Source organism: Atheta coriaria, unplaced genomic scaffold (genome assembly GCF_025399875.1).
Source record: "Atheta coriaria isolate IRGN ID8LTWV9N9 unplaced genomic scaffold, Caltech_Dcor_3.1 hic_scaffold_9_pilon, whole genome shotgun sequence".
NCBI classification, from domain to species: domain Eukaryota; kingdom Metazoa; phylum Arthropoda; class Insecta; order Coleoptera; family Staphylinidae; genus Dalotia; species Dalotia coriaria.
Genome location: NW_027045451.1, coordinates 3,788,069 through 3,813,142, shown reverse-complemented (window position 1 = coordinate 3,813,142; position 25,074 = coordinate 3,788,069). Strand labels below are relative to the sequence as shown.

Genomic DNA, 25,074 nt, shown 5'->3' with positions numbered 1-25,074 from the left:
TCGGTAATCGTAGCGTAATGGAACTAATGTGTCGTTCAGGGCGCTCGACGTTTACGGCCGGCGCGCTCGTTGGTTCGTTCGTCAACGAAAAGTTATGCTCTCTTGCTAACTCCCCAATCTGCGAAAATGCAATAATAAAATGCTTTAAGTGTGTGCACGCTCGGCTTTACGACGAAATATGTATGTGAGGGAAGTAATAAGCAAACTTTTATACAACTACAATAAGAACATTTGAGGGGAAAGCCGCAGTGGAAGAGTAAATGAGGGAAATAAGCGTCGGAATGTCTCAACAATGTAAACAACTTTTGACTGTGTTTAATTCATGCACCATTTAACAATGAAATGGTTATATAAACATTTAAATGGTGAAAAGTATTAATTTACAAAAATCCGACATATTATTATTTGTTTATGTTGTTACACGCAGAATTTAACACGGAAAGAAACCTGAGAGAATTGGTATTAAGGCAATTTTCGTGTTTAACTAATTACTGGATTAATTTCACAAAGAAATTAATTGCTAAATTTGTTAAAATCATACACGTAGCGCCATCTGTTAGCCGTCGATGAAATGCACACTTATGACTACCGCTCGCTCACTCGATCGGGCTGTTCCGTGCATTCCGAGTTCCAACCTACCTAACCGCACTAAAAACTCGCATCTAGTCTTTCGCCATCTTGATATATTCACGCAATCGTAAGTACAGATCGAATAGGAATTTAAACAATTCTTTCAAACTGTTCTGCATTGCATTTCCACTGGACTAAAAAATGAATTCTTAACTTTATGTTTAATACTTTAGTATATAAGACGTAACACTCCCGCTGGCAAACAAAACCTGAACATTAGCTACTAGTGATTACCTAATCATACAAATTTATGTCATTGCATACATGCACTTGAAATATTTTGCGGTACGTTGGTTTTTTTAGTTGTTTGCTTTGATTTTATAGACCATGGCTGGCAGACTTCTGGCTCTGGGTGCTAGAAACATCAAAGCGCGCTCTGTTCCACTCGGCGCTGCTGGTGCTCATGGAGCTGTTGTAGATCCCAAGAAGGTTGCCATTGGTAGCAGGGAGGTAGTTGGTTTCGGTTTCAATGGACAACCCAACTATGTCGATCGGGCGGATTTCCCAATGCCTGCTTTGAGGTGGAAGGAACCAACCAGTGACATTAAGGTAATTATTAACTACAAAACTTTGAAGAAAATAATTAAATTTTACTTTTTTTTCAGGCTCTCCGTGAGAAGGAGAAGGGAGACTGGTCAAAACTTTCCATTGAAGAGAAGAAAGCTCTGTACAGGGCGTCGTTCCGTCAGACCTTCTCTGAATTCAAGGCCCCACTGGTCAATGGAAGTCTACTATTGGCATGACATTGTTCTTTGCATCTATGGGCTTGTGGCTCTACATGGGCATGAAGTTCTTCGGTAAGACATCATAAATACTCAAATAATTATCAATTTAAAACATTATTTGCTTTATTTTTAGTATACAACCCACTGCCGCCAAGCTTCGAAAAGGAAGCGCAGGAGGCGCAGCTGCGTCGTATCCTCGACTTGCACATGAACCCCGTGGAGGGTCTTTCCTCCAAATGGGACTACGAGAAGGACGACTGGAAGAAGTAAATGTAGCACGTTTAGTATGAATTATTTAATAAAATACGTCAGACTGGTTCAATCATTCGACAGCGATTGAACGACTCTGACTCGGTGTTTTAAATGAAGTTCAATAAATTGATTATGCAGAATTTTCGGCAAGATAGTTATAATAGTTAAGGTCAAGCGTGTAAATGTAATAACAATGCAGAACCAATGTATTCACTACCCTTTTCACTCTTGTTTCGTTCTGGGCGCAGATTTTGTTTGTGATATATTGAGTAACTATGATTTGTACAGTGATGCGATGTCATGGAATAAAAATAAACATCAATGTTATAAGTATTCATGTTTTACTCGTAGTAAAATTAGATTTTTATAGTTTTCTGAGTGAAAACTTAATTGTAACTCACGATAAACAAAGAATACGGTTACAAAACATGGATTACTTGATATTTTCAACAAGAGATTAGATTCATAACAAGTGTTTATATAATAAATACAAAATATGCAGGATTTTCTACATTTAGCACATTTTATGGTCATAATAGCCGCCTACACCAGGTTTTGACAGGCACTTGCATAGTTTGCAAAAGTTTTGAATGTATAGAGTGGTTACTGTTAAACATAGTAAATCCTACGACGTATTTTGTATTTATCGGTTTAAAATTTATCTAAAATACATATGTGTTCTGCTTCTCTTTTAATATAGGTATGCTTTTCTCACTCTGACCGCATCCGTTGTGCAGTAGCGCTAGTTGCGCGCTTCTCATGTGTTTTCAAACATACGGAGTTGACTGTTGTGCCGATTGCGCCGCTCGATTAAAATGACGGTTTGATTTAAATAAAAATTATACAATCGCATTATATCAACCGCGGGTCAAGATGTTCATCAACGATGTTCTCAAGAAAGAAGAAATACAATGCCTTGCCGTGGGCGATCTCAAGACGCTCGGCATTAAATACAGACCGAAAAAAAGCCGCCAACACACTGAGGTTAGAATGTGATAAATCATTTATTCGCATGCATTACTGATTTTATCAATGAAACTTTCAGGAAGCAAAAAGTAGGAAAGTATTTAAGAGAGCCTTGAATTTACTTCCTGTTGAGACTGTGACCCTGCCCAGTGGTCAACAACTTCTTGTGCCTAAAATTGTGCATGAATTGTGTTCATTTATTGTGATGCAAATTGACACTGAAGGATTATTTAGGAAAGGTGGCTCTAAAATCGACAGAATGAGATAAAAGTAATAGCATTTGATTGTTTTGTGTATTAAGTTTAATTGTCATACATGTTTTAGTTATCATTAGATGCTGGTTGCTATCTTAGTGAGGAACATCATGTGATTGATGTTGCAAGTGTACTGAAGACATTTTTCAGAGAACTGCCAGAACCTCTGCTTCCATATTCATTTCATGAATTATTCCTGAGATGTGTTTTGATGGATAGAAAACAGGTGGATGCAATTTTGCTTGCCTGTTTGTTACTGCCAACTGTGCATCTAAACACTCTAGCATACTTTATGCAATTTTTGTATAGAGTTGCTGAATATCATGAATTCAATAGAATGGATGCTTATAACTTGGCTGTTGTTATTGGGCCTACACTATTCCCAGCTGAAGAGAAAATACCTAATAATGCTACCTTGAGAATGAATAAAACTTGTGAACTTTTTAAGGTGTGTAGAAAAACAAATTCTTTCATAAATCTATTTAATTGCAATGATTTTTTTGTTTTTAGTTGTTAATTGAACACGCATCAAGCATTGGCGTGTTGAACGATAGTATAATTGAACGAATTGCACAAAGCAGTAACGTATCAATGGTGGACGAAGAAACATCGAGCGTGAAGAAAAAGAAGAAGCGTCGAAGCGGAAGTCTCACACGAATTTTTGGCGGGTTGAAAAGAATTGTAACCCATAATAAAAACGAGGACCCACCACCAATACAAGCCGCACCCGATCTCTTAATGACGCCCTGTTTAACGCGTTCAGCAAAAAAGAGGAAAATGGAAGCTGTAGGAATATCGGCCAAGAGACGACAGGAAGTTCGAGACAAATTGCCACAGAGTACTCTTCTAAATGTACCTTTTACGCCTTCAAGTACACCGGTGAATAATCATCCAAAGTAAGTTAAATTCAAGTTTATTGTGAAGCTGGGAAATTTCAAGAGAACCATTTATTTTGCAGTGGAAAGAAAAAAACAGATAATTCAAAAACAACTAAAATCGAAAGGTATATTTACTTATAATTTTGTTATATGAATAATAATTATAAATTCTTGAATAGTTATAGTGCAAAAGAAAAACGAATTTTGTGGTCTACAAACAAAACCAAAAATAAAAAGTCTGATGTAACATCGAGTTCGAGCACAAGTTCAATACAAAGACGCTGGTCTGCGATGAGTTCGGTCGCTGGCTTCAAAAAGAAGAAAACCCGAAATTCTTGCATTGGAACAATGACAGCCGACAAACCGAAAATTTTACATGACGACGCTCACATTGATAATGAAATCAACGACTTGACTGAAGAGTTGGAATTTCAACGATCCGAACCAGTAGAATCTGATTATATGCGCGTTCCGAAGGCTGAATACGAAGATATAAAAAATCGCGTTTCGGCAATTGAACGTCGAATTTCTATTGAACTTGAAAGTGTTCCCAGGTCCCTTGATGTCGATCCTATTCCTTCTTCCGAGTCTGCTGTGCAGGAAGTGAACAAAAAGTATGTTGAAACATTAGTTCAGGCTGAACCGATGTGTTCAACCACAGATCAACTGGCAAAACGGCTCAGCAGAGAATTGAAGATACGACGTTCGGGTGAAAGTCGTCCAGTTTTTCGCTCACCAAGCGCTAGAAAAATCGGCAGTCTCCGCCGCAAAGAGGGCCAAAAAGTACGCCTCAGTCGGACGCAAACTTGGTGTGCTACGACTGCAACATCACCCAAAAACTCCCGCAGCAGCATGAGGCGCGCTAAAACAACTCAACGTTCAGAATCACAAAATTGTTCGAATAATGAGAATATTCTTATGCCATCACCTGCGCCTCCCCGGAGCACTAATAGCTCTATGTCTACAAGATCAGAAATGTCGTTAGGTAGTTCGATTGTGACTGATTCTTCGGGATCTAGCTGGAAGAGCGCGCAAGGTTTCTTCAGCACTCCAGATGTACCACATCCAGTGTTAGATAACAATTGTCGTGCATCCCTTGCACGTTTGAGAAGTCAAAATGCCGGGATGGTTATGGCGAAAGCCAGGCTTTTTGATAATTTAGGCGATTCGACTGAATCACAAGAAAATTACATTTCCCAACCACGCACAGCAAAAATTGGCGCACCGAGAACACAATTAAATCGAATAAGGACGTTGAAAATGGAGGAACGGCGTAAGAAGAGTATGTCACCAAGGAAAAGACCATGCAAAAGTCCGGGAATTCATCGCTTGCCAAAGTCATCATCTCGTGAAGCAGAACGAAACTCTATTTTGCGTGAAGCAAATCGAGATATAGAGACTACACCAAAACCGATGCCTCATATAAAGAGAAGTTTGCATTTGAAATCGCCCCGTAAGTTGTGTAAGACGCCGATGTCGACAGTAGAAATTAGACAGACACCTATGAAAGTGTCGCGACTTATGTTGGAGTAAGTATTTTTTATAGATATGTTGTACATACAAGAAAATTAATTTCGAAAATGATCTGATGATATTATTCGTGAATCTATTATGTGCCTTTTGATGGATGTCTTGTGTTTTCTGATTTTAAAATGTGACTTATATTTTCTATTGACTCTTATAATAAAATGGAGAGTGTATTTTATTCTAGTTTTGTCAATTTTTGCACAATTCTGTTACAAATTACACAAATATTTAATTTAAATATTTGTGACTCATGTGGAATATGTGCACTTTTATTTAGCTATGAATTGCATACCTGCGAAATTGTTTTTAACGATTTTTACAACATTTATATTTTATATAGTAATCATTTTGAAACTGCCGGTCTACGTTTATTTGAAAAGCTTACATTTGAACGTGTTGTCAAGTTAAATTAAAGTAAGTAATATACCTACATGCACTTTATTAAATTTATTATCGTGTTATTAACGCGGCCAATGACATTGTTCCACGTTAATTTTTTGCCTTATCTACAACACATTCAAGTTGAAAATTGACTCAACTTAAAGAAACTGCTCGTAAAGGTACAGTTTTTAAACGGTTTCGTTTATTTTTAAACCATAATTACTAATAAAATGTGTTTTCTAATTGATACCAACTTTGAAATGTAGTACATTTCTATTTTCGCAATCAGAAATCGCACGTACACTTGCGCAAAACCGATGCAAACAGTGCTGTCGCCAACCGTCACCAACCAAAACGAGCCACAACTCCCACAACTGCCACAGCCAGAGCTACAACAACTGTCAGTCTCCAACTCCACCAACGCACTCGACTCGTCAAAAACATATGAATCGTGGATTAATACAGTCGATATATCTCGCGCCACGAACAAGAAACACTCCGATTGCCGATATCGTAATGAATTAATAATAGCGGTTGTGTCGAGCGAGAAAATGTGCTGTGTATGCTGGTAATTAGTGCCCAACTCACTCGTCATCGAGCCCAAATACGTAGGATATAGGACCACAACAAACACACAGCGAGATGCGATCTCTCGGCATATCGGTGATAAGCGTTGCGCTTACCACCTTGGTGGTGGCGAATGCTTACTATCAAAAGAAACAATTCTATCCCTCAGTGGTGTACATAACTAAATCTAATCCTAGCATGGCTGTGAGTATCATTTTAAAATTAATATGATTGTTTGCAAGTACTAAATGTTAATGTATTCTAGGTTATTTACATTCAAGCATTCATATGTGTATTCTTGATGGGCAAAATTATGCGAAAGGTATTTTTCGGCGAGTTACGGACGTCGGAGTTTGAGCACTTGATGGAGAGGTCATGGTATGCTATTACTGAGACATGTCTGGCATTCACAGTGTTTAGGGATGACTTCAATCCAAAATTCGTCGCGTTATTTACGTTACTTTTGTTTTTGAAATCGTTCCATTGGTTGGCTGAAGATAGAGTTGACTTTGTAAGTTAAACAATTTGTTTTAAACCTGAGACAAATTAACATTAATTATTTTACTTTCAGATGGAAAGAAGTCCAATCATAAGTATGCTTTTCCACATTAGAGTTTTAGGTCTCTTGCTGGTGTTGGGCATGCTTGATGTGTATTTTGTTGGACATGCATATCAGTCAACAGTTTCAAAAGGCGCATCTGTTCAACTAGTCTTCGGTTTTGAGTACGCGATTCTCATCACGATGGCGATTAACATCTCCATCAAATACTCACTATACTCGTTCGATTTGAATAGTGAAACTCCCTGGGACAACAAAGCAGTATTTCTGCTTTACACCGAATTGATTATGGGTCTAATCAAGGTGATTCTGTACGCTGCATTCGTTATTATCATGATACGCATCTACACGCTGCCTCTATTTGCGCTGCGACCTATGTATTACACGCTGCGAAACTTTAAAAAAGCATTCAATGACGTGATACTATCACGTCGCGCTATTCACAACATGAACACGTTGTACCCAGATGCGACGCTTGAAGAACTCACCGCAGGCGACAATGTCTGTATTATTTGTCGCGAGGAAATGACCACCGCTGCGAAAAAACTACCATGCAATCATATATTTCATGCGGCGTGCCTGCGCTCGTGGTTCCAGCGCCAGCAGACATGTCCCACATGCAGGTTGAATATTCTGCGGACGCCTGCTCCTACTCCCACACCCGCAGCTGCGGAAAATAGACAAGCGAGGCCACAAATGCCGCAGCCACCTAACATGCCTAATGTGGCGTTTAATATGCCCAATCCCTTCATGATGCTCAACAATAATTTGAGGAATGTCTTAAATGGGCAGGCGCAAGGAGGTCCTCAAGCTGGTGTTGCTGGTAATGTACCACAACCTGGACAAGCGCAGCAGCCACATGCGCCGAGGATGCCAAATGTCCCGCCTTTTATGCCACCCAATGGTGGTGCGGCACAGACTGGTGCTGATGGCGCACCGAACATTCCACCTTTCTTCCCCTTCCCGCCGATGGGTTTCATGACGCCACCGCCGATGCCGCCGCCGAATTTGTTTTCGATTTCATTGGAGCAATTGCGGCGTATGGAGGGTAACGAGAGGGAACATGTTGAGGCGAGAATTCAATGGTTGAGAAATGTTCAGGTACTTCCGTTATTCACAATCAGCAACTTAACATTCAGATTCTTAATAAAAATAATTTGATTCTAGCTTATGTTGGATGCTGCTGTATTAATGATGCAACAGTACAATACAGCCGCAGCCATTTCCCTATCGATGCCAAATGCGACCGCCGATAATTCACCGGCGTCGACGACTGAAAACGCGGCGGGGGCTGCCGGTGATTCCAACAATACCAACACCAGCACCAGCGAAGCTGGCACTGCCAGTGGCAGTACAACAACTAACAGTTTTCCACCTGCGAGTGACAAAAATGATGTAGACAAGCTCGGCGCGATGCCGTCGACCAGTTCAAGCGCGCCAGCTGCAGATGATGAGAATGCAACTGCTGAGTCCATGCTACGGCGGCGCCGTTTGCAAAAGTTTGAAGAACCACAAGACCAACAACAGGCGCCCGCGTCGTAATTGAAATCGGCGGTGCTATTTGTTTTTAAAATTTGTACAAGATTCTTATGATTTCCGGTCATTTCCCAAGCGAACAATTTTGCAGTGCGAAACCAATCGACGGTAATGTCTCGTGGCGAGGGTTTGCGCCGATATATTTAACGGCCCGATGATTTATGTTCTTTCCATTAAAATTACTATTATTACTATTGTTTGGTTTATGATTGAATCGTTTGGTACTGATATGATTATTATATGCAGTTATAATAAATAATTTATTATATAGGTTATCGAATTTCAATGGCGCAAGGTGACGAGGAGAATTCTTTCATTTGTCCCCGGAAGCACCTTAATTTAAAAAGGTAAACTTTTATTATAAACTTTTTAGCCAGCCGAAAGTTTTATTTATTTTCTGTTAAACAAAGTAGGTAACGAGATTTGTGTATCTAAGGATTTAAAAACAATTGACGTAATTCAATTCAAATGTAACAAGCGTTGCAGTTAGACGAATTATATATTTTTGATTTTTATTTTTTTCATATTTTTACAATAATGGCGGACGCCAAGGAAGCCAAGAAAAGGGAAAAAGCAGAAGCGAAGGCGAAGGCTAAAGAAGAAACTAAAAACCTGAAAATTTTCTTTCAATACATCGTTGGAGTTATAAGTAATTAATAAATGTAATTACAGTTTTCATACAGTTTATGAATACTTTTTTGAATTTCTAGTTTGCCTCGGCGGTTTTGTGGCAGGAACAGCAATCGGTTGGTCTTCGCCGGCTAATGGCATTTTAAAAAAAGAGGGCGGAATTACGGATGGAGAATTTGCCTGGATTTCCAGTCTTTTTGCGCTTGGTGCAGCGCTCTCGCAACTTCTCGTTGTGGTACTCGTTAAATGTTTAGGTCTGAAATGGTGCATCGTTGTGACACATGTCATACTCATCTGCGGATGGATTCCCTTGACGCTGAGTATGAATTTCTGGGTGCAGATCACGGGGCGCTTGGTTTGTGGAATTGCAGGCGCTTTCTGTGTTGCGTGCCCCATGTATCTTGGTGAATCAACACACAAGAGTCATCGAGGAACTATCGGTGTCTTTTTTCAGTTGTTCATTACACTTGGAATTTTAGTTGCGTACATTGCGGGTATTGCCAAGAACATGATCATTCTAAATGTCACGTGCGGGGCAGGGTGCGTTTTAGCAATTATTTTGATGATTTTATTCATACCAGAATCACCTTACGCTTTGTTGAAGCGTAACAAACTTGAGAAGTATGAGAAAGTGATGAAGAAACTGCGTGGCAAGGAATTTGATTACAGCAAAGAACAGGCTGAAATGCAGGCGGCCATTGAATCAAAAGAATCTGTGAAAGAAGGTTTTAAACAACCTGTTAATTTAAAAGCGTTCGGGGTTTTGCTAGGATTACACATGTTACAACAATTAAGTGGAATCAACGCAATTTTGTACCATGCGCATGCAATCTTTAGCGCTTCAAACACTAACATCAGTGAAGATCTTTCGGTTATCATTGTTGGAATAGCCCAAGTATTGCTTTGCCTAGTCGCTGCTGCTTGTGTCGATCGTGCCGGAAGGATAATGCTATTCGCCATTTCCGTGGGTATAATGTGCCTTTGTCTTGTGCTGACCGGGTTTTATTTTATGGTGGACAAAGAAACACAGGAAACTTTAGCCATGATCCCAACGATTGCTCTTGTGGTGTATATTATGGGCTTTTCGCTGGGAGCCGGACCATTGCCGTGGCTTATGTTTGGAGAGTATCTGCCCAGCAGTGTGAAAACTGTGATGAGTACGATTATTGCGTTTGTTAACTGGATGTTAGCGTTTGGCACCTCTTGGGTCATGCCAGTTATGATGGCTAGTATAAATCCGGCATACATTTTCTATGGTTTTGGAACGATTTGCTTTTTGGGAATATTTTATTTGCTTCTGGTGGTTGTGGAGACAAATCAAAAAACTTTTGAAGAAATTCAGGCTGATATTGAACATCACAAGCCTGGGAACGTTTTCAGAAAGAGAAGGGGGGCTTAGAAAAAAGCATTTCTTTCAAAATATTTACACATTTCGTTACAAATTTATAACTCAATAAAGAGTAGTTTGATTTTGAGACTTGTGATTATATCAATTCTGAAATTCTGAGTTTAAAAAGGAATATTGTAGTGCGCGATGTCTGCGCCACCTTTCGAGCGTTGCATACAACTGCAACATGTGTTGACAAAATCTTAAAAGAAAACACGTGTTTGTAATGTTTGGTTGGCATCGGTTTTGAAATCCAAATTGTTTAATTAAAGTGATAACAAGTCTTGAAACAACGTGTAAAAATGGTTGAATTTAAACCCGAGGTAAATCAAGTTATATTTTTAAAACCATATTAAACCATTTATATTTATAACCTGCATATTTAAGGATTATGAATTCAACCAAGATTCGGAAAATTCATCCGAAGATTCTGATTCGGAGCCAGAAATTATCCACAATAAAAGGCCTCACGATGGAGACAATGATTCAAAAACAATCAAAAAATCAAAGAGTGAGCTGTACAAACAACCAACAGCTGAGGAAATGAACAAGTTGCGCGAGACTGAAAACTTATTCAACTCAAATATATTTAGACTTCAAATAAACGAATTATTAGAGGAAATTAAATTGAAACCAAAATATCAAACACAATTTGATCTTTGGTTCACAGAGTTTCAGAAAAAGTTACTAAACATTCCTGAATTTACTGAAATTAACTTGAATAATTTGCAAATATCAAAGAAAAAGAAACTTGATGAAAAACAGAAGTTTATTAATTATGCAGCTAGTTTGGACAAAGTTCCATGTAGTCAGGATGTTAGTATGAAATTTATGAAGCCCAAAAGTATTGTTTTGCATGGTTCACTCAAAAATATTCCAAGTGAAAAGGCTAAATTTATTGCCAATTTAATGATTACCATGAACAAATCTATGTTCTTTGAAAAAGATTATCTTAATAACAAGTATGCACTAAAGAAACAATTTTATATGGCTTACATTGAAAATTACATCAAGAACTTTGATTGCATTAAACAGATTAAAGTTGCAAACTATTTACATAACAATCATTTGCCATATTTGGAAGTTGTGCCTGCAGAGTGTGATCAAATGTTGATTAATATTTTCATTGTGCCTGAAATTGATACATTCAAACCAATAAGGTTCATGCCAAACAAAAATAATTTGAAACAATTATCGTATGATGATTTTCCAGACTTTGAAATAGAAAGTTTTTCTGAAGTGGGAACTTTCTTTTATAATTCTATTATGTTATTTGATTGTACATTAGAAACGAATGAATCGTTTATCAAATGTTTAAATTCCCACGAAAATATTACAGACGCGATTAAGTTGATTGTAATTTGGCTGAGGCAAAGAGATTTGAACAGTGATTATCGTTGTTTCACTGATGATTTAGTTGTATATGTACTTGCGTATTTGTTTTCAAAGAAGAAAGTGAATAAGCTGATGAGTTCGTATCAAGTTGTACGAATTTTCTGGTCGTTTATTGCAAATTTGAAAGATGATGAAAAGTTGTCGATTGCTGTAGATGTTAAACCGAATAATTTGCTTTTGTTCGAGGGCGAATTTGTTTTGCTAGATAGCACTGGTTGTTTTAACGTAGGCGCGTTTTTAGATGGAAATGTTTACATGAAAGTCAAGGCCGAAGCTAAAAAGGCGATAGAGAGCTTGGATAGCAATCGGTTTAATTCTTTCTCGCACTTGTTCACGACCAAAATGCCTGTTGGTTTACAGTACGATGCAATTCTTAAGTAAGTTTATGTTATTAATTACCTGCAGTACTTAATTTGATTACAATTTTATAGAATAATTGATATAAATCAATTTAAAAAGATCTACTGGAATAGTAGCAATGAAGAGAAATTCAAATTCTTTGGTTTTTATAAGAGTTTAATCCAAAACTGCATTGAAAATCAGTTGAAATATGGTTTAACCAAGAGAATTCACGAATTAGTACCAATTTTTACTGAAAATCCAAACGTAATCACGTATGGCTTAAATGTAAATCCGGAACATTGTTATAATGTTATTGAGAAAGGGCCACGACAATATGAAGAAGGTGCGGAGAAGTTCAAAGATTTTTGGGGCAATTTAGCAGATCTTCGAAGGTAATATTTATTAATATTAATTAACAATTAATATTTAATTTTGATATTTATTTACAGATTTAAAGATTCTTCAATTTATGAAGCAGTTTATTTTGATGATGTGAAAACAATTCAAGATAAACGTTTAATATTCGCGAAAATCATTGAATTCGTGATGCGAAACAAATTAGAGTTGAATTACGAGTTGAATGGTGTTGAAATGGAAAAACAATTGAAGCTCGAACACATTGAAAATCCATTTCCTACTGGTTCAAACGAGGAAGCTATAATAAGAATTAAAGGTGTGCAGACTTCTTTGGATAAAATTTTACGAAATTTACAGCTACCACTTCCTATAACAGCGTGCCAATGCACATCTGACTTATACAGGTATAAAAATACGTCTATTTTAATTTTATTTAACATATTCTATACTATAAATATTTTCTTTATAGTTACACCGAGTTGTTTCCACCCATTCCTACTAACTACAATTTGAAGAAAACAAATTGTAGCGAACGCGGTGACTTTGTTGTAATAAATGACAAGCCAAACAAATTACCGCATTTGTTTGAGCCAATTGAATGTGTATTACAGCTTGGTAAGTTTTTGTTTTATGATTTATAATGGTTTATTTAACTGCTTATGTATTCTTAGCTCTAAATTCAAAATGGCCGAAAACCCTGGAAGCTATGCGAGCAATGAAAACCATTTATTACTTTGAAATTTCCAAACTTCTCCGCCTTGAGCACGACGTCATCACCTCTGTCCGCGACGACCACATAGATCTATTTTATCAAGGATATGTTTTCCGCCTGCGTTTGCATCATCCGAAAGAAATTGCACTGCTGAAGAAAGATGTAACCGCTGACGGTTTAACATTCTATAAAGACACTGACGAAAGTTTACGCCTTGAACGAAATCTAGAGATCTTACCGAAAATTTCCGGTGCTCTCAACGGTCTGCATCAAGCAAATCCAAGTTATGGACCGTCGACGTGTCTTATCAAGCGATGGATGCGTTCGCAAATGTTAGACGCCGATCATATCAGTGATGTTGTTATTAATCTTTTAAACGCGTCCTTGTTTATCACTTCAGCGCCTTACAAGCCTGCGATATTGCCTCAGGTAGCGTTTTTAAGATTCCTAAAGTTTATGTCTACATTTGATCACAACTTTCAAACTGTCGCCGTGAATTTCAATGATTCTTTGAGTATTGAAGAGCTGAATGAGATCGATAGTAAGTTTTTACAAGATCGTCAAAGTTACAACCCTTTACACATAACTACACCGTTTGACGAGGGTAAATCCTTATTTACGAAATGTGGACCGTCGGCTGTGGTTCTGAGAAGGATAAAGTGCTTGGCTGCCGAAAGTTACAAATTGCTGATCGATAATTTGGCAGAGGATTGCCAACTTTCATATAAGGTACGTTTTTATACCTTGTAAAACATAAATTTTAAAAAATGATTTCGCAGGCGTGTTTTGTCCCAAATTTGACTGGTTATGATGTTTTAATTTACTTGAATGCCTCGACAAACCTGCGACGCTATCAACAAGTCAACAGAGATCAAAATTTTGTCGTGAAGTTAGAAGAGTTCGACGAATCTATTACGAAATGTATGCCGGTTGTGGGTTTCGATCCTATTGAATTGTACCTAAAGGAATTACGGGTAAAGTATAGACGGATTAAAATACCCCAATCATTTTTAAAACGAGTTTTTTTCCAGGAGAATTTTGGAGAATATGCATTATTCTTTCGCGATTTCTATGGTGGAGTCGTAATCGGTGTCCTGTGGAAGCAAACAATTCAAAAACAACAGGATTTTAAGGTGATACATTAGAAATTTTAACTTACAAACCACTATATTTACAAAAATACATATTTTAAACTCAGATTTCTACGGCACATGGTCGGAAACTCTCGGCGCAAAATAAATTGGAGTCTGACATCAGTGAGGAAGATTTCTATATCTATGGCAAGGGGATTGTGAGAAACATAGAAGTGCTTAGAAAGTAAGTTCATTCAACGCGGTTCTTGAAAGAAAACAACGAGAATCCAGCGCGATAATTAACAAATCGTAAACTATTATATTGGAGTTGATATTAACAATTTGTATTTTCTTAAAACCTTATCTGTTTGTGTGTTCAATGACTAGCTTATCAGTTGCATACATTTGTCCAACAATGACCTGAAACATTTTATTTACATTTAGTATTAAATTATAATTGTTATATATCAATATTACTTGTCTTTTGATAATCTCCAGGTTGTGTTTTGCTTCTTTTATTTTCTCTGCAATTATTTTTGGATCTTGTATTTCTTTGTTAATTCTAAATGAGTCTTGAATTTTCCTAAGGGCATAATTACTGGAAGAAAAAACAACTTGTTAAATTGATGGAAATCTTGAAAAGTTAGTTGGGCAATATTTATTGTGTATTTAATTAAAAGTTTAGAAGAAGTTGGAATAATTTTTGAACCCAAGAAATGTAAGGTTACAATTTTCGCTCACCGGAAATTATATGATGAAAATTTCTGTGATTCTCGTAGCATTGCTTTGTAAAGACTCAAAACCTGACGGGTGTTGGTGGCCATTATAGTGTTGATAAACAATGTGTGCAGTATAATTGTTGCACTTGCCAAGTGCAATAAAATCACGATGTATGTAATCTCCAATTGCACACGGGTTCGATGAATCGAACACGGACTGCGATCACAGCGACGCTTGACGCAGATTTTTAGAATTACACAACATAACACAACCTAAAACTGCGTTTGACCATAATTAACTGCTGTTTTCTTCATAGTTTATTGAGAATTGCTTAAAAATGTTGGAAATTAAATACAATAATAAGACAATTTTATTCCTAGAAAATGTATTGTCTATAGTAGAAGTAAAGACAAATATCACCAACAAAGTAAGTACCAAAAACAATTTTGTATCTGCCCTAACATTGTATTTACTTGATTAGATTCAACATGAAGATTTTTATTTGATACATAATGGTAAACATTTTAATGATGATGGTGTTCCTGATGGAATTGTGCATGTGGTGCCAAAACTTGTGGGTGGGAAAGGTGGTTTTGGTTCAATGCTAAGAGCAATTGGTGCACAAATTGAGAAAACTACAAATAGGGAAGCCTGCAGAGATTTAAGTGGAAGAAGACTTAGAGATATTAATGAAGAAAAACGGTAATTAATTCTAGTATGAATTATTGTTTAAAATAAATCTAAAAGAATTCATCTTTAGCTTAAAAGCATGGATTGATAAACAGGCAACTAGGGAGCAAGAGGCAGAAGATAAAAAGCAGAAAAAATTGGAGAGGTTGGTTCAAAAACCAAAGGTTGAATTTAAAGATGATACTTATGACAAAGAGAGGTCTGAATTACCTGAAAGATTAGAAGATGCTGTTACTCAAGGAATGGAAGCTGCAGCTTCTGCAAGTGCTTCAACTACAAGTAAAAGAAAATCTGATACTAAAGTTGATGAAGTAAAGAAAAAGAAGAGGAAAGGTGCCATGTGGTAATTAAAATACAACCTTTAAGAAAAATAAATAATTCTATAATAATTTTACTTTTTAACTTTAGGCTGGATGATGACATAGATATTTCAAGTAGTGATGATAACTCAGCTTCAGAGTCAGAAGATAGTTCAGAAGAAACAAAAGAGGTAACAAAACTTGCTGCTACAAATTAATTTTAGTTTAATTTATAAATATTCATTTGTCAGATCAAAAAGAACATTTTATTTGTCATTGTTCAATTAAAAACAAATACATTCATTTTCCTAAATAGATTTCCCTGCTCCCTATTCTAGTTTTGATCCAAATATCTTAGGAACATACGGTTCAATTATTTCGTATGAATTGAACAGTTTAATCGCGATAACGACCACAAGGAGGCCTTTTATAATGCGCCAGATGTTTGGATTCTGGACAAAATTCCGCAGTCGTTGAACGAAGAGATTTCCGTCAACTTTGCTTTCGCAGGGTAGTGACATCCCTGGTGTTGGTAATTCATCCTCGTCTTGATCGATGGGTTCATCATCAAGGATGATATCGTCCATCAAGATACCTTCGGCGCCCAGGAACCTCCCCTCGTATGGTTCATCTTCATCCTGTGCTTGAAGGGTTTCCTCTTCGATTTGTGGGCCTTCGCCGATCGGGTTTTCAGACTCTTCGTATCCTTGATGACCGAAAGGAGCGTTTTCATTAGGTTCATCTGGTGTGCTTGGCCTCTTCACCTTTTGCTGGTCGTCCTCGATGTGCTCCATTTTTGGGAGCAATTTACTAAAATTTACTATTGCTTCATAGAAAATTTGACGTTTATTTTATTAATATCTATAATTTTGTTTTTATTCCATGGCAAACTTTATACATTTAAATCAGTACAACTTTCATATGTATCGTTGGCAACCATACATACACGAACGACATCAATCGATACGTCGTAAACATTGGCCTGAAAATTCCTCATAAACAGCTCAAATTTAAGATTATTAGGTGCGTATTATTACAAATTAAACTTATTGGACCTTAAAAGGGCTGCATATCGTACATTTTGGCGGGAAGTAATACTGAAATATGCAATTTTGCATTAAACTTTAAATTGTTGTGACTTGTTATGTCACAAGCCTAACCCCTAAAAATCAAGAAATTCAATTTATTTTTTAGATAAAATGTCTGTATGCCCGTGGTTTCGTTCACCCTTTTCCGACCTCACTGCCCAATTGGTCAGCCACCAGTGGTACGGTCGTTGTGCCGATTTTGAACTGAAGGTGATGGAGTGTTTTGAGGCCTATGGTCTTGATAAAGGCATGAGGGAATGTGATACTTTGATCCAGGATTTCAAAGAATGTCAGAGCAGGACCAAGCAAAGAGATCGTGCAATGGCTATGAGAATGGAAAGACATAAGCAGTACTTCAAGGGAGAACGCAAAGAGCATTACGCCGAATCACCGCGCATTGACGCTTTCTAGATTCACATGTTTCTATGCTTACAATAACATTGGACATTCAATGATATAAAATGGGGGCAAGGATGGTAGTTGTCTATTGTAAAAATTACTTAGAACTAAATAAATTTATTAATAATGATTTTTGTTTGATGAACTAAGAGAAAATTAAAAATAATTTGAACAAATTGAATTGGAATATTTTCACATTTACAACTTTAGTTTAAGTGCCAGATACAGCCATCTCTATCTCAGTTTTCAACCAAGCAAAAAGAGGCTACAGTGATAAGTGCCCTGAATGAGAGTCACTTCTACCGCTACCCTTGTACGGTGCCCTGAATAAAGTCACTTGTACCACTACCCTCGTACGGTGCCCTGAATAAAGTCACTTCTACCGCTACCCTCGTACAGTACCCTGAATAAAAGTCACTTCTACCGCTACCCTCGTACGGTGCCCCGAATAAAAATCACTTCTATCGCTACCCTCCTACAGTGCCCTGAATAAAAGTCACTTCTATCGCTACCTTCGTATGTTGTTCATTCGAATAAGAGAGAACGTCCACATAGTCCAAGAGCTAGTAACACCCATTTCATGACGTGTTTGATGCATCATGAAATTTTTATATTTTATTTATATCCAATTGAGTGGTAGATTTACCTGTGTTTGCCTGGCCCTACCTGGGACACCAGGTACTGGGCATAGCTAACATGTGTAAAAAAATTATACCCAAAAAAAGTGTTTGATTCAGAGGCCAACAAACAAAAATTGAAAGTTTAGAATATTTTAAAAATGAAATAATTCGAGGCAGACTGTTTTAAAGGGGTTGTTACTGGAGAAATTCACCCCAAAGTTGATTTTCTTAAAATTTAAATTTAGCGCCGATCGTCTTACGGCGACGGTCCCTCCCTACACGCTCATTGACTGTTGGTCACGTATTCTTGTACAGCTGTACCGGCAGTACTTTTACGTATGTCGCCGTAAGACGATCAACGCTACATTTAAATTTTAAGACAATTTAAATTTATATGTCCAACAAAACAAAAACACCATTTGAAATTTCAGCCCAAAGCTATTCCACAATTTATAGAATTACAACAAAAAAACAACTATGATCTTGTTTCTGGAACAAGATATGTGGGAGATGGACGAGATGGTGGTGTTTATGGTTGGGACTTTAAGAGGAAGTTAGTATCCAGAGGTGCTAACTTCCTCACTCAATTATTTTTGAGACCAGGTGCCAGTGACCTGACACGTTCATTTCGTTTGTACAAAAAAGATGTTTTTCAAAAGTTAATTGATAATTGTGTATCCACAGGTTACGTTTTTCAAATGGAGATGATTATTCGCGCCAGACAGCTTAATTACACTATTGGGGAAGTCCCAATCACATTTGTTGATAGAGTTTATGGTGAATCCAAATTGGGTGGGTCTGAGATATTTCAGTTTGGAAAGGCACTTTTATATTTGTTTGCTACTACTTAGGAATAATATTAATTATGCATTCCAATATTATATTTGTAAAGTACACTTATCACTATAGGCTGAAATAAAATAATTTTGCTTATACAAAACAGAATGTAATGAAGTCGGCAGTGTTTGCATCAAAAAGTAGGTATATGAATGAATATCTATTACTGTAACAACATTTCTGTTAAGTTTGTGCTTAATATGTGTTTTTGTATTCTAGAATTTGGCCGAGTCGTCGAAGTCTAGTCGTTTCCGATTCGACATTTTCGAGGATTAGGAATATTTATAGGTGTGCATATAAATTCCCTATTTACTTACATTTCCTTATTTTATTTATTTCTATTTTGTCTAAAATCCTGAAAGGATGTCGGTCAAGACTTCTTTTACTTGTATTAAGGTTCATATAGTATTATTTATTTCCATATATTTATTGATTTTTTAATCAAAAAAAGAAACAAATTAAACTGATAAACAACTGACAAATTCTCTACGTGCAGCAATTATCTTCTTATTGACAAATATATCGTAAGCGGAACGAGCGCATTCGCTTACTTTAGGACATGTGTCCAGCATTTTACCGAGATTCGTGTTGATCATTACGTTGAGGTTTATCACACATCCTTGCAGTAGATTGTCATAGGTGGCAACACAGCTCTCTTCGCATTCTTTATTTCCGTTGCATCCTGGGAGGCAATCAGTATGCAATGATATACCATATAAGTACGTAGATATTAAGCCTCTCGTTTCTCGTTCGATAACTTTGATCTGTTCCAGGCAGTTTTCTGTTGCACATTCTTCAACAATTTTTTTATTGATCTCGAACTCTTCAGCAATAGAGTTTGCCAAAATTACGAAGCAGTTGCCAAAGTTTCTAATTGGCTTCACATTTGAAGTGGGCAACGCAATCGAGCTCTATGTAGAAGTAACATAATTATAGTTCAAAATTGGTATTAGTTGTAAATTTTTAACTTACTGCTATGCACAAGGTTACAGTGAACAAAATATTTGCCCTCATGATTCTAGTATTGTTTGGTTCAAATCGTCAGACACAACTGAAATGTTTTGAGTTTGACGGCGCAATATATATATCTAATTGGAATTAATTAGCTTAGTAACTCATGTGATAAGGTTACTTTTTGAGTACTGTATTTTTTTCGAATTTGGTGATAAAATAAGGCAACGGTGAGCAATTGGAAATTCTGTTGTGACAAATATACCTATAAATAACTCGCCAAATATTAATCTAAAATGGACAGCATGGATAGAGTTTCTGAATTTCGTGAATTTAAATATATTATTAATATTTCTTATTAACAAAAAGATACAATTTTTGCACAATCGTGAATTAATTTTTGATTGTTTTAGGGACCTAGCAATTAAACGTTACTTCACACCACGGTAGTACATACTGGTACATCATATTGTGAGTATTGAAAGTCTGAATCATATTCATAAATAATATGTGTGAATATGTCTCTTGTGTATTGTTATTTTGCGGCTGTAGTTAGAAGAATTGCCGCGGTTGTAACTAGGAACTAGTTCACAATTGGTGTTTCCGTATTTTGATAGCTGCATTACAATTTCCTGCTTTAAAGATAACTAGGTTGTTGAGACATGCGGCACTAGGTGGCGCTAGTATCGCTCCTTAATATTCTCGTTATTAAGCATTTCGGACTATCACAACTAGATGGCGCTCGCTCATTAATTTGTGCTGGAAAACTGTTTGCACCTACCGTTTTCTTGCCTAGATTTTAATTGTTTCCTTCGAATTATAGAAAAAGAATTGTTAATTGAATTGACTATATTTTGTTGCATTCTAGGGTTGAAAAGTGTCATGAAATTGCAAAATTGCAGAAAACGGTTTCTATTTCGTGTTTCCATGGCTCGATTTTAAGTTTTTTTAATCATTGAAGAAGAGTTAATTAATCAAATGGATTACATTCCATTAACCACGAGTGCCGAGAAGTGTCGCAAATTTTGTTTATTTTCGAATAATAGTGGTTGTAAGATTTTCTCTTATTGTGCCGTAAAAGTTTTACCAAGTACTTTAGTATTGTTAAAATTGGCGCTGCTATGCATTTATAGTTTAGATACGTAAAATATTTGTAAGTAAACAATTTTTTTGTTGCAAAATTGATAGTGACCGCGTGTTGTTGCCGTTGGCTGTGTGCAGTGCCGTGCACATCCTGTTCCATTTCAGTCATCGGATGAATAGCGTGTGTTCATTGCGATCAATTCTGTATCTTCAGATTATAATTAAGTGAATTTATATTCATTAAACATTCGCGGACATATCGGACATATCGATCGTGTGCTGCGGCGTGGTGCATTATCGCATTTCTTGTGATTTTAGGTACGTAGTTGAATTAGAAACGGTCAGCAAAGAAAAGATTTAGAATTACCAGACAAGTGCGGCGTATGTTATTGAAATATAGTGCGTCCGGAATTGCAAAATACGTAGATATTTCCCGTCGGCTATGATTTTTTTGTGGTTTTGTTTTGTATAGTCATTAAATTATTAATTTGAATGTGATTTCTGAACCTTTACACCCTGAAATTTAATTAGGCTTTTGTCTTATCTTATAAAGAATTTTCAAAATTTTCATAACGTTTAATCCTTTGGTTGCTAGCGCTTTTAGTTTAGATGATATTCGTTACTAAAAGAATATGATGCGGCAATATTTTTTGTTATTAATTTTTTTTCTTATTTTTCAAATTTAATTATCTTATCTTATAAATGATTCTTTTTAGGTTTAACGTTTTAACGAGACCTTACGGATATCTTGGACCAGGTGTGAACTGCATGTCTCTTCCAGAAGGATTCAATAGAAAATGGTAATTCCCGGTAGAGCAAGAAACATCTTCAACGATTTCAATGATTCTATCAAATTTTGACTGGCCAAGAGGTATAATTTATTTATTTTTATTTTGCACGGTGTAGTGTTGCAATTATAACCCAGTAACACTGAAATGTGACTGAAATGGAAATAAGTATAAATTTACTGACATTTTAACGTATTTTATAAAGTGTAAAGTACGCTTTACAAACAACATGTGTGTTAACTAAGCCTTGGTAGGTTGATACAATCGACACAATTATACATAAAATATAGGTAATACATTAAACATATGTATATAAAGTTTTACATTTGTTTTTATTAAATTAATGTAGTAACTCAAAGCTCAAGCTCAAAAAACTAGAAATTTAAGAATTGCATTTTAAAACTCGGATTTTTAGATTTACCTTTTTACTGGGGAATTCCATGGATTTGGACGCAACATCAACATCTTACATTTTGCAATACACAGAGCCCTGAAGACCGGGTGAAGAAGAAATATGGACACCTTCAAACCTTTCTGCTTTTAATATAATTGAACCAAAAAATAACGCAAATTTAGCCAAATTGGTTAAATTTGGCAAAAAAAACAGCGCAGAACTATTATTTATTATAAACTTATTACGCTTGTTAAAGGCAGCACAAGACTTGTTATTGAGCTAAATAGTTAAACAGTGAAATTATTCTAAATGCTCCGCCAAGGTGGTAATTTATAGACAATTTGTTAAGCGATAGTAAATACTATATGAAGACATGATAACTTTGTTCAGTACTTGTAAATTGTAATTATACATAGATTGTTTTCATAGTTATGTTCAATGTTGGAAGGACTAATTTTAACATATTTTAGGGATTTTGCACCTGACTCTGACATCGTAGAAAGACCATTCTTGAATCAGATTGTAAGTATTTAATTTCACTACCATTTTCCTAATTAACTTTTGTGATTATCTCACAAATTGACCCCCATAATTACATTTATATGTTTGAAGGATTAATTTTTGCTTGTTTTAGGGATATTGCAGCTGAGTCTGACATTTCAGAATGACTATTCTCGCATCAGATTGTAAGTATTTAATTTCTTTATCATTTTCATACATAACTTTTATGAATAACTAATGTATTAGCGAGAAAAATTTACTTTTGTGTTTCGAAGCACTGATTTTTGCTGGTTTTCGGGGTTTAGCACATGAACGCGTCATCAATTGTATGTTTCGTACGTTGGTATGTCGATAACTTGTATCTGTTTGTTTACATTTTGTCATTTTGAATAGTTTATGGATTATATATAACATGGGTTGTGTTTTATTAATTTTTGTTCAAGCGAGTGAGATAGAAATACCAGGATACTCGTAAAGCCGATAGCAGGTGAGTTAGAATAGGAGGGCAATATCTAAGCGTTGGCGTATTGGCTTTTGTTTTCCCTATTTGGTCCGTCGGTGCTACGCAATTTGTGATGTGTGCACGTGTTGCAATTCCACCGTTGGTCTTCATCGCGACTGTTGCAATTCGGGGACTTTAATTACGTGCGAGCCTTAGAATCGTTTAGTCATCGATTGCTATCAACTATTGAACAAATTGATTTATCTCAAATCGCCTCGAGACTTAAGACACAACCTGGTGCGTGTTTAAGCCATCAGCCGCCGGCTGTCGAATCTCTTCGTTGGGCTACGGATTCTAATGGGATTTATAGGCCAAAATGGTATTGTTAATTAGCTCTGTTAATGTATTGTTAAATACAATTAATAAATGTCAATTTAAAACTAAAATCTTATTCATATTTCTTTGTGATAATCCTTGTCGTTTTCAGGATATGCGTCTTAAATCCACTCATATGAAGTTTATGTGAGTAAATATAGTTATGGTTTGCGTTGTTTTAAAAAGCTGAATAAAATAAAACATAAATAGAAGAATCAAATATTAATGATAAAACACTCGGTACGGAGGGAGATGTGCACCTGCTGGCATGCTAGCAGGCACGGATCGAATCTCAGGTATAGAAGGCATTTTTCAAATATAAAATATCAGGTGTAATTTTGGGCTGTATATATGAATTGTAACAAGATATGAGAGAAATCTGAAATATAAGTGAAGGCAATACGAGAAGTAAGAAAGAAAAGTAAGTGGAGAAACGAGAACTGGAATAGAAATAGGAGCCAGGAGTAGTAAAGAATAGGAGAAGACGGAAGGAAGAGAACAGAGAGTAGAGTAGAGAAGAGGGAGGAAAGATAGAAGAAAGAGAACAGAAAAGGATCAGGATTTTTAAATTTTTGGCATCGTGTCGTTATAAGACAGTCGCAGGTCGATCTCCCAGAGCGCCCCCGGCGCTCTGGTCGATCGCCCACTGCTTCGATTCATCCATTGCTCCCCGGCCCATCCTACATACATGATGTCTCTGCGCTTCATCCCCGAAATTATCAGGCATATCAACAACAATTTTTATGGTGGGGGATCACCCCCAGAGGAGGGGGGATCTCCTTTATAAGGACAATCCTTATAAGGTCTTGTAGAAATATTTAAAGTTTTAAGTCGCCTCAAGAGAGGCGACACTAAAAAATATTCTACAAGTTCTGACCTGTACCTGAAATGAGAGAAGGAGTACATAAGTCATAGAGGATACCTTAACAATTTTTTATAGTGGGATCATCCCCGAGAGAGGGAACTCTCAGAGACCTGTTCCTGAAATGATAGAAGGGGTACACAAATCAAAAGAAGTCAATATATTTTACTATTTATTTATTAACAATGGAATACAAGTTTAAATTCTACAAGTCAACAGAATGCTGCCATATTGAAACGGGACTACGACCTGCATAGCCGCGCACATGCCAGCAAATACTACTTCATAAAGTTCTACCGAAATAATAAAATTAGTAAATAGTCAATTTTCTAGGTGATTGAAAAGCGAAACAAATATACAGGGTGTTACACAAGGTAAATTTAAAGTGCAAACAAAACTCAATAGATTACAAACGCCGCTCGTTTTCACCTGACGATCAGGAAACTAATATACAGGGTGTTCCAGAAAGAAAATTAAAGTGCAAATTGGAAAATCCTAAAAACAACAAAGCAAAGCAAAATTCTCTTTTCATGGACACAAAGGAAAACATATATACAGGATGTTCACAACTAAAAAGTGATTTTCTACGTGCTGTTAGGAAAACTAATATGGGTGTTACAAAAAATGAAATTTTTAGAAACTACAAAGGAGTTAATATTCACAATATGAAGAGCGAACTTAACCACTAACAATAACAATATTTCCTTAATAATAAAAAATCAGAGATTTTACCCGAAAACATCGGAAATTGAAAAAAAAAGGTGCTACAAAATAAAACATTTACATTTTATAAATTGTGAATAAATATTTATTAATTGATGGTAGAGCAATACGTAACTGAACCAAAGTACACA

General features: G+C 36.3%; 7 protein-coding genes and 2 long non-coding RNA genes across 11 annotated transcripts; 8 read left to right on the top strand and 1 right to left on the bottom strand.

Annotated features, from left to right (window-relative positions):
* Positions 1-589: 589 nt before the first annotated feature.
* LOC135798948 (cytochrome c oxidase subunit 4 isoform 1, mitochondrial-like) lies at positions 590-1,940 on the top strand. Its single transcript, XM_065311945.1, is given in 5 exon segments — positions 590-697; positions 955-1,179; positions 1,236-1,335; positions 1,338-1,427; positions 1,489-1,940. Coding segments are annotated over 4 exon segments (549 nt in total). The 5' UTR covers positions 590-697; positions 955-957; the 3' UTR covers positions 1,626-1,940.
* Positions 1,941-2,356: 416 nt separating this feature from the next.
* Positions 2,357-5,407, top strand: LOC135799090 (rho GTPase-activating protein 22-like). Its single transcript, XM_065312111.1, is given in 7 exon segments — positions 2,357-2,591; positions 2,653-2,821; positions 2,824-2,843; positions 2,898-3,275; positions 3,338-3,723; positions 3,786-3,830; positions 3,885-5,407. Coding segments are annotated over 7 exon segments (2,463 nt in total). The 5' UTR covers positions 2,357-2,480; the 3' UTR covers positions 5,239-5,407.
* A 320-nt stretch (positions 5,408-5,727) lies between these two features.
* On the top strand, positions 5,728-8,469 carry LOC135798041 (E3 ubiquitin-protein ligase synoviolin B-like). 2 transcript variants are annotated; one of them, XM_065310706.1, is made up of 5 exons: positions 5,728-5,792; positions 5,880-6,384; positions 6,446-6,691; positions 6,752-7,840; positions 7,907-8,469. In XM_065310706.1, the coding sequence occupies exons 2-5, from the start codon at positions 6,256-6,258 to the stop codon at positions 8,279-8,281; spliced, it is 1,839 nt and encodes a 612-aa protein (XP_065166778.1). In that variant the 5' UTR covers positions 5,728-5,792; positions 5,880-6,255; the 3' UTR covers positions 8,282-8,469. The 2 variants fall into 2 exon arrangements, with proteins under 2 accessions (XP_065166778.1, XP_065166777.1); XM_065310705.1 differs by lacking the exon at positions 5,728-5,792 and having other exon boundaries at positions 5,824-6,384.
* Positions 8,470-8,650: 181 nt separating this feature from the next.
* LOC135798042 (facilitated trehalose transporter Tret1-like) lies at positions 8,651-10,380 on the top strand. The gene is made up of 2 exons (XM_065310707.1): positions 8,651-8,924; positions 8,986-10,380. Exons 1-2 carry the CDS (start codon positions 8,813-8,815, stop codon positions 10,302-10,304), a joined length of 1,431 nt encoding a protein of 476 aa, XP_065166779.1. The 5' UTR covers positions 8,651-8,812; the 3' UTR covers positions 10,305-10,380.
* Positions 10,381-10,396: 16 nt separating this feature from the next.
* LOC135798040 (nucleolar protein 6-like) lies at positions 10,397-14,638 on the top strand. The gene is made up of 9 exons (XM_065310704.1): positions 10,397-10,615; positions 10,680-12,064; positions 12,119-12,421; positions 12,479-12,790; positions 12,856-13,001; positions 13,058-13,827; positions 13,878-14,072; positions 14,130-14,231; positions 14,297-14,638. The coding sequence occupies exons 1-9, from the start codon at positions 10,595-10,597 to the stop codon at positions 14,417-14,419; spliced, it is 3,357 nt and encodes a 1,118-aa protein (XP_065166776.1). The 5' UTR covers positions 10,397-10,594; the 3' UTR covers positions 14,420-14,638.
* Positions 14,639-14,918: 280 nt separating this feature from the next.
* LOC135798043 (splicing regulator SDE2-like) lies at positions 14,919-16,903 on the top strand. The gene is made up of 4 exons (XM_065310709.1): positions 14,919-15,318; positions 15,373-15,593; positions 15,652-15,924; positions 15,990-16,903. The coding sequence occupies exons 1-4, from the start codon at positions 15,229-15,231 to the stop codon at positions 16,096-16,098; spliced, it is 693 nt and encodes a 230-aa protein (XP_065166781.1). The 5' UTR covers positions 14,919-15,228; the 3' UTR covers positions 16,099-16,903.
* Positions 16,795-17,497, top strand: LOC135798044 (NADH dehydrogenase [ubiquinone] iron-sulfur protein 5-like). The gene is made up of 2 exons (XM_065310710.1): positions 16,795-16,903; positions 17,075-17,497. Exon 2 carries the CDS (start codon positions 17,080-17,082, stop codon positions 17,377-17,379), a length of 300 nt encoding a protein of 99 aa, XP_065166782.1. The 5' UTR covers positions 16,795-16,903; positions 17,075-17,079; the 3' UTR covers positions 17,380-17,497.
* A 1,003-nt stretch (positions 17,498-18,500) lies between these two features.
* LOC135799203 (uncharacterized) lies at positions 18,501-22,557 on the top strand. Of its 2 annotated transcripts, XR_010549932.1 has the most exons (5): positions 18,501-18,964; positions 19,044-19,112; positions 20,189-20,246; positions 21,575-21,729; positions 22,062-22,557. It is a non-coding gene; the product is annotated as an uncharacterized lncRNA (long non-coding RNA). The 2 variants fall into 2 exon arrangements; XR_010549933.1 differs by lacking the exons at positions 18,501-18,964; positions 19,044-19,112; positions 20,189-20,246 and adding an exon at positions 21,010-21,176.
* Positions 19,231-20,204, bottom strand: LOC135799202 (uncharacterized). The gene is made up of 2 exons (XR_010549931.1): positions 19,797-20,204; positions 19,231-19,735 (listed from the first exon to the last, which is right to left on the bottom strand). It is a non-coding gene; the product is annotated as an uncharacterized lncRNA (long non-coding RNA).
* Positions 22,558-25,074: the final 2,517 nt, after the last annotated feature.

Excerpts from the sequence above, each read along its gene's own strand:
- LOC135798041 (XM_065310706.1), top strand. The coding sequence starts at position 6,256 with ATGCGATCTCTCGGCATATCGGTGATAAGCGTTGCGCTTACCACCTTG. Across the intron at positions 6,385-6,445 it reads AATCTAATCCTAGCATGGCT|GTTATTTACATTCAAGCATT; the intron begins GTGAGTATCATT and ends AATGTATTCTAG. Across the intron at positions 7,841-7,906 it reads AATGGTTGAGAAATGTTCAG|CTTATGTTGGATGCTGCTGT; the intron begins GTACTTCCGTTA and ends ATTTGATTCTAG.
- LOC135798040 (XM_065310704.1), top strand. The coding sequence starts at position 10,595 with ATGGTTGAATTTAAACCCGAG. Across the intron at positions 10,616-10,679 it reads TGGTTGAATTTAAACCCGAG|GATTATGAATTCAACCAAGA; the intron begins GTAAATCAAGTT and ends TGCATATTTAAG. Across the intron at positions 13,828-13,877 it reads ATTGCCAACTTTCATATAAG|GCGTGTTTTGTCCCAAATTT; the intron begins GTACGTTTTTAT and ends ATGATTTCGCAG.
- LOC135798042 (XM_065310707.1), top strand. The coding sequence starts at position 8,813 with ATGGCGGACGCCAAGGAAGCCAAGAAAAGGGAAAAAGCAGAAGCGAAG. Across the intron at positions 8,925-8,985 it reads ATACATCGTTGGAGTTATAA|TTTGCCTCGGCGGTTTTGTG; the intron begins GTAATTAATAAA and ends TTGAATTTCTAG.
- LOC135798043 (XM_065310709.1), top strand. The coding sequence starts at position 15,229 with ATGTTGGAAATTAAATACAATAATAAGACAATTTTATTCCTAGAAAAT. Across the intron at positions 15,319-15,372 it reads AGACAAATATCACCAACAAA|ATTCAACATGAAGATTTTTA; the intron begins GTAAGTACCAAA and ends TTACTTGATTAG. Across the intron at positions 15,594-15,651 it reads GATATTAATGAAGAAAAACG|CTTAAAAGCATGGATTGATA; the intron begins GTAATTAATTCT and ends ATTCATCTTTAG.
- LOC135798044 (XM_065310710.1), top strand. The coding sequence starts at position 17,080 with ATGTCTGTATGCCCGTGGTTTCGTTCACCCTTTTCCGACCTCACTGCC.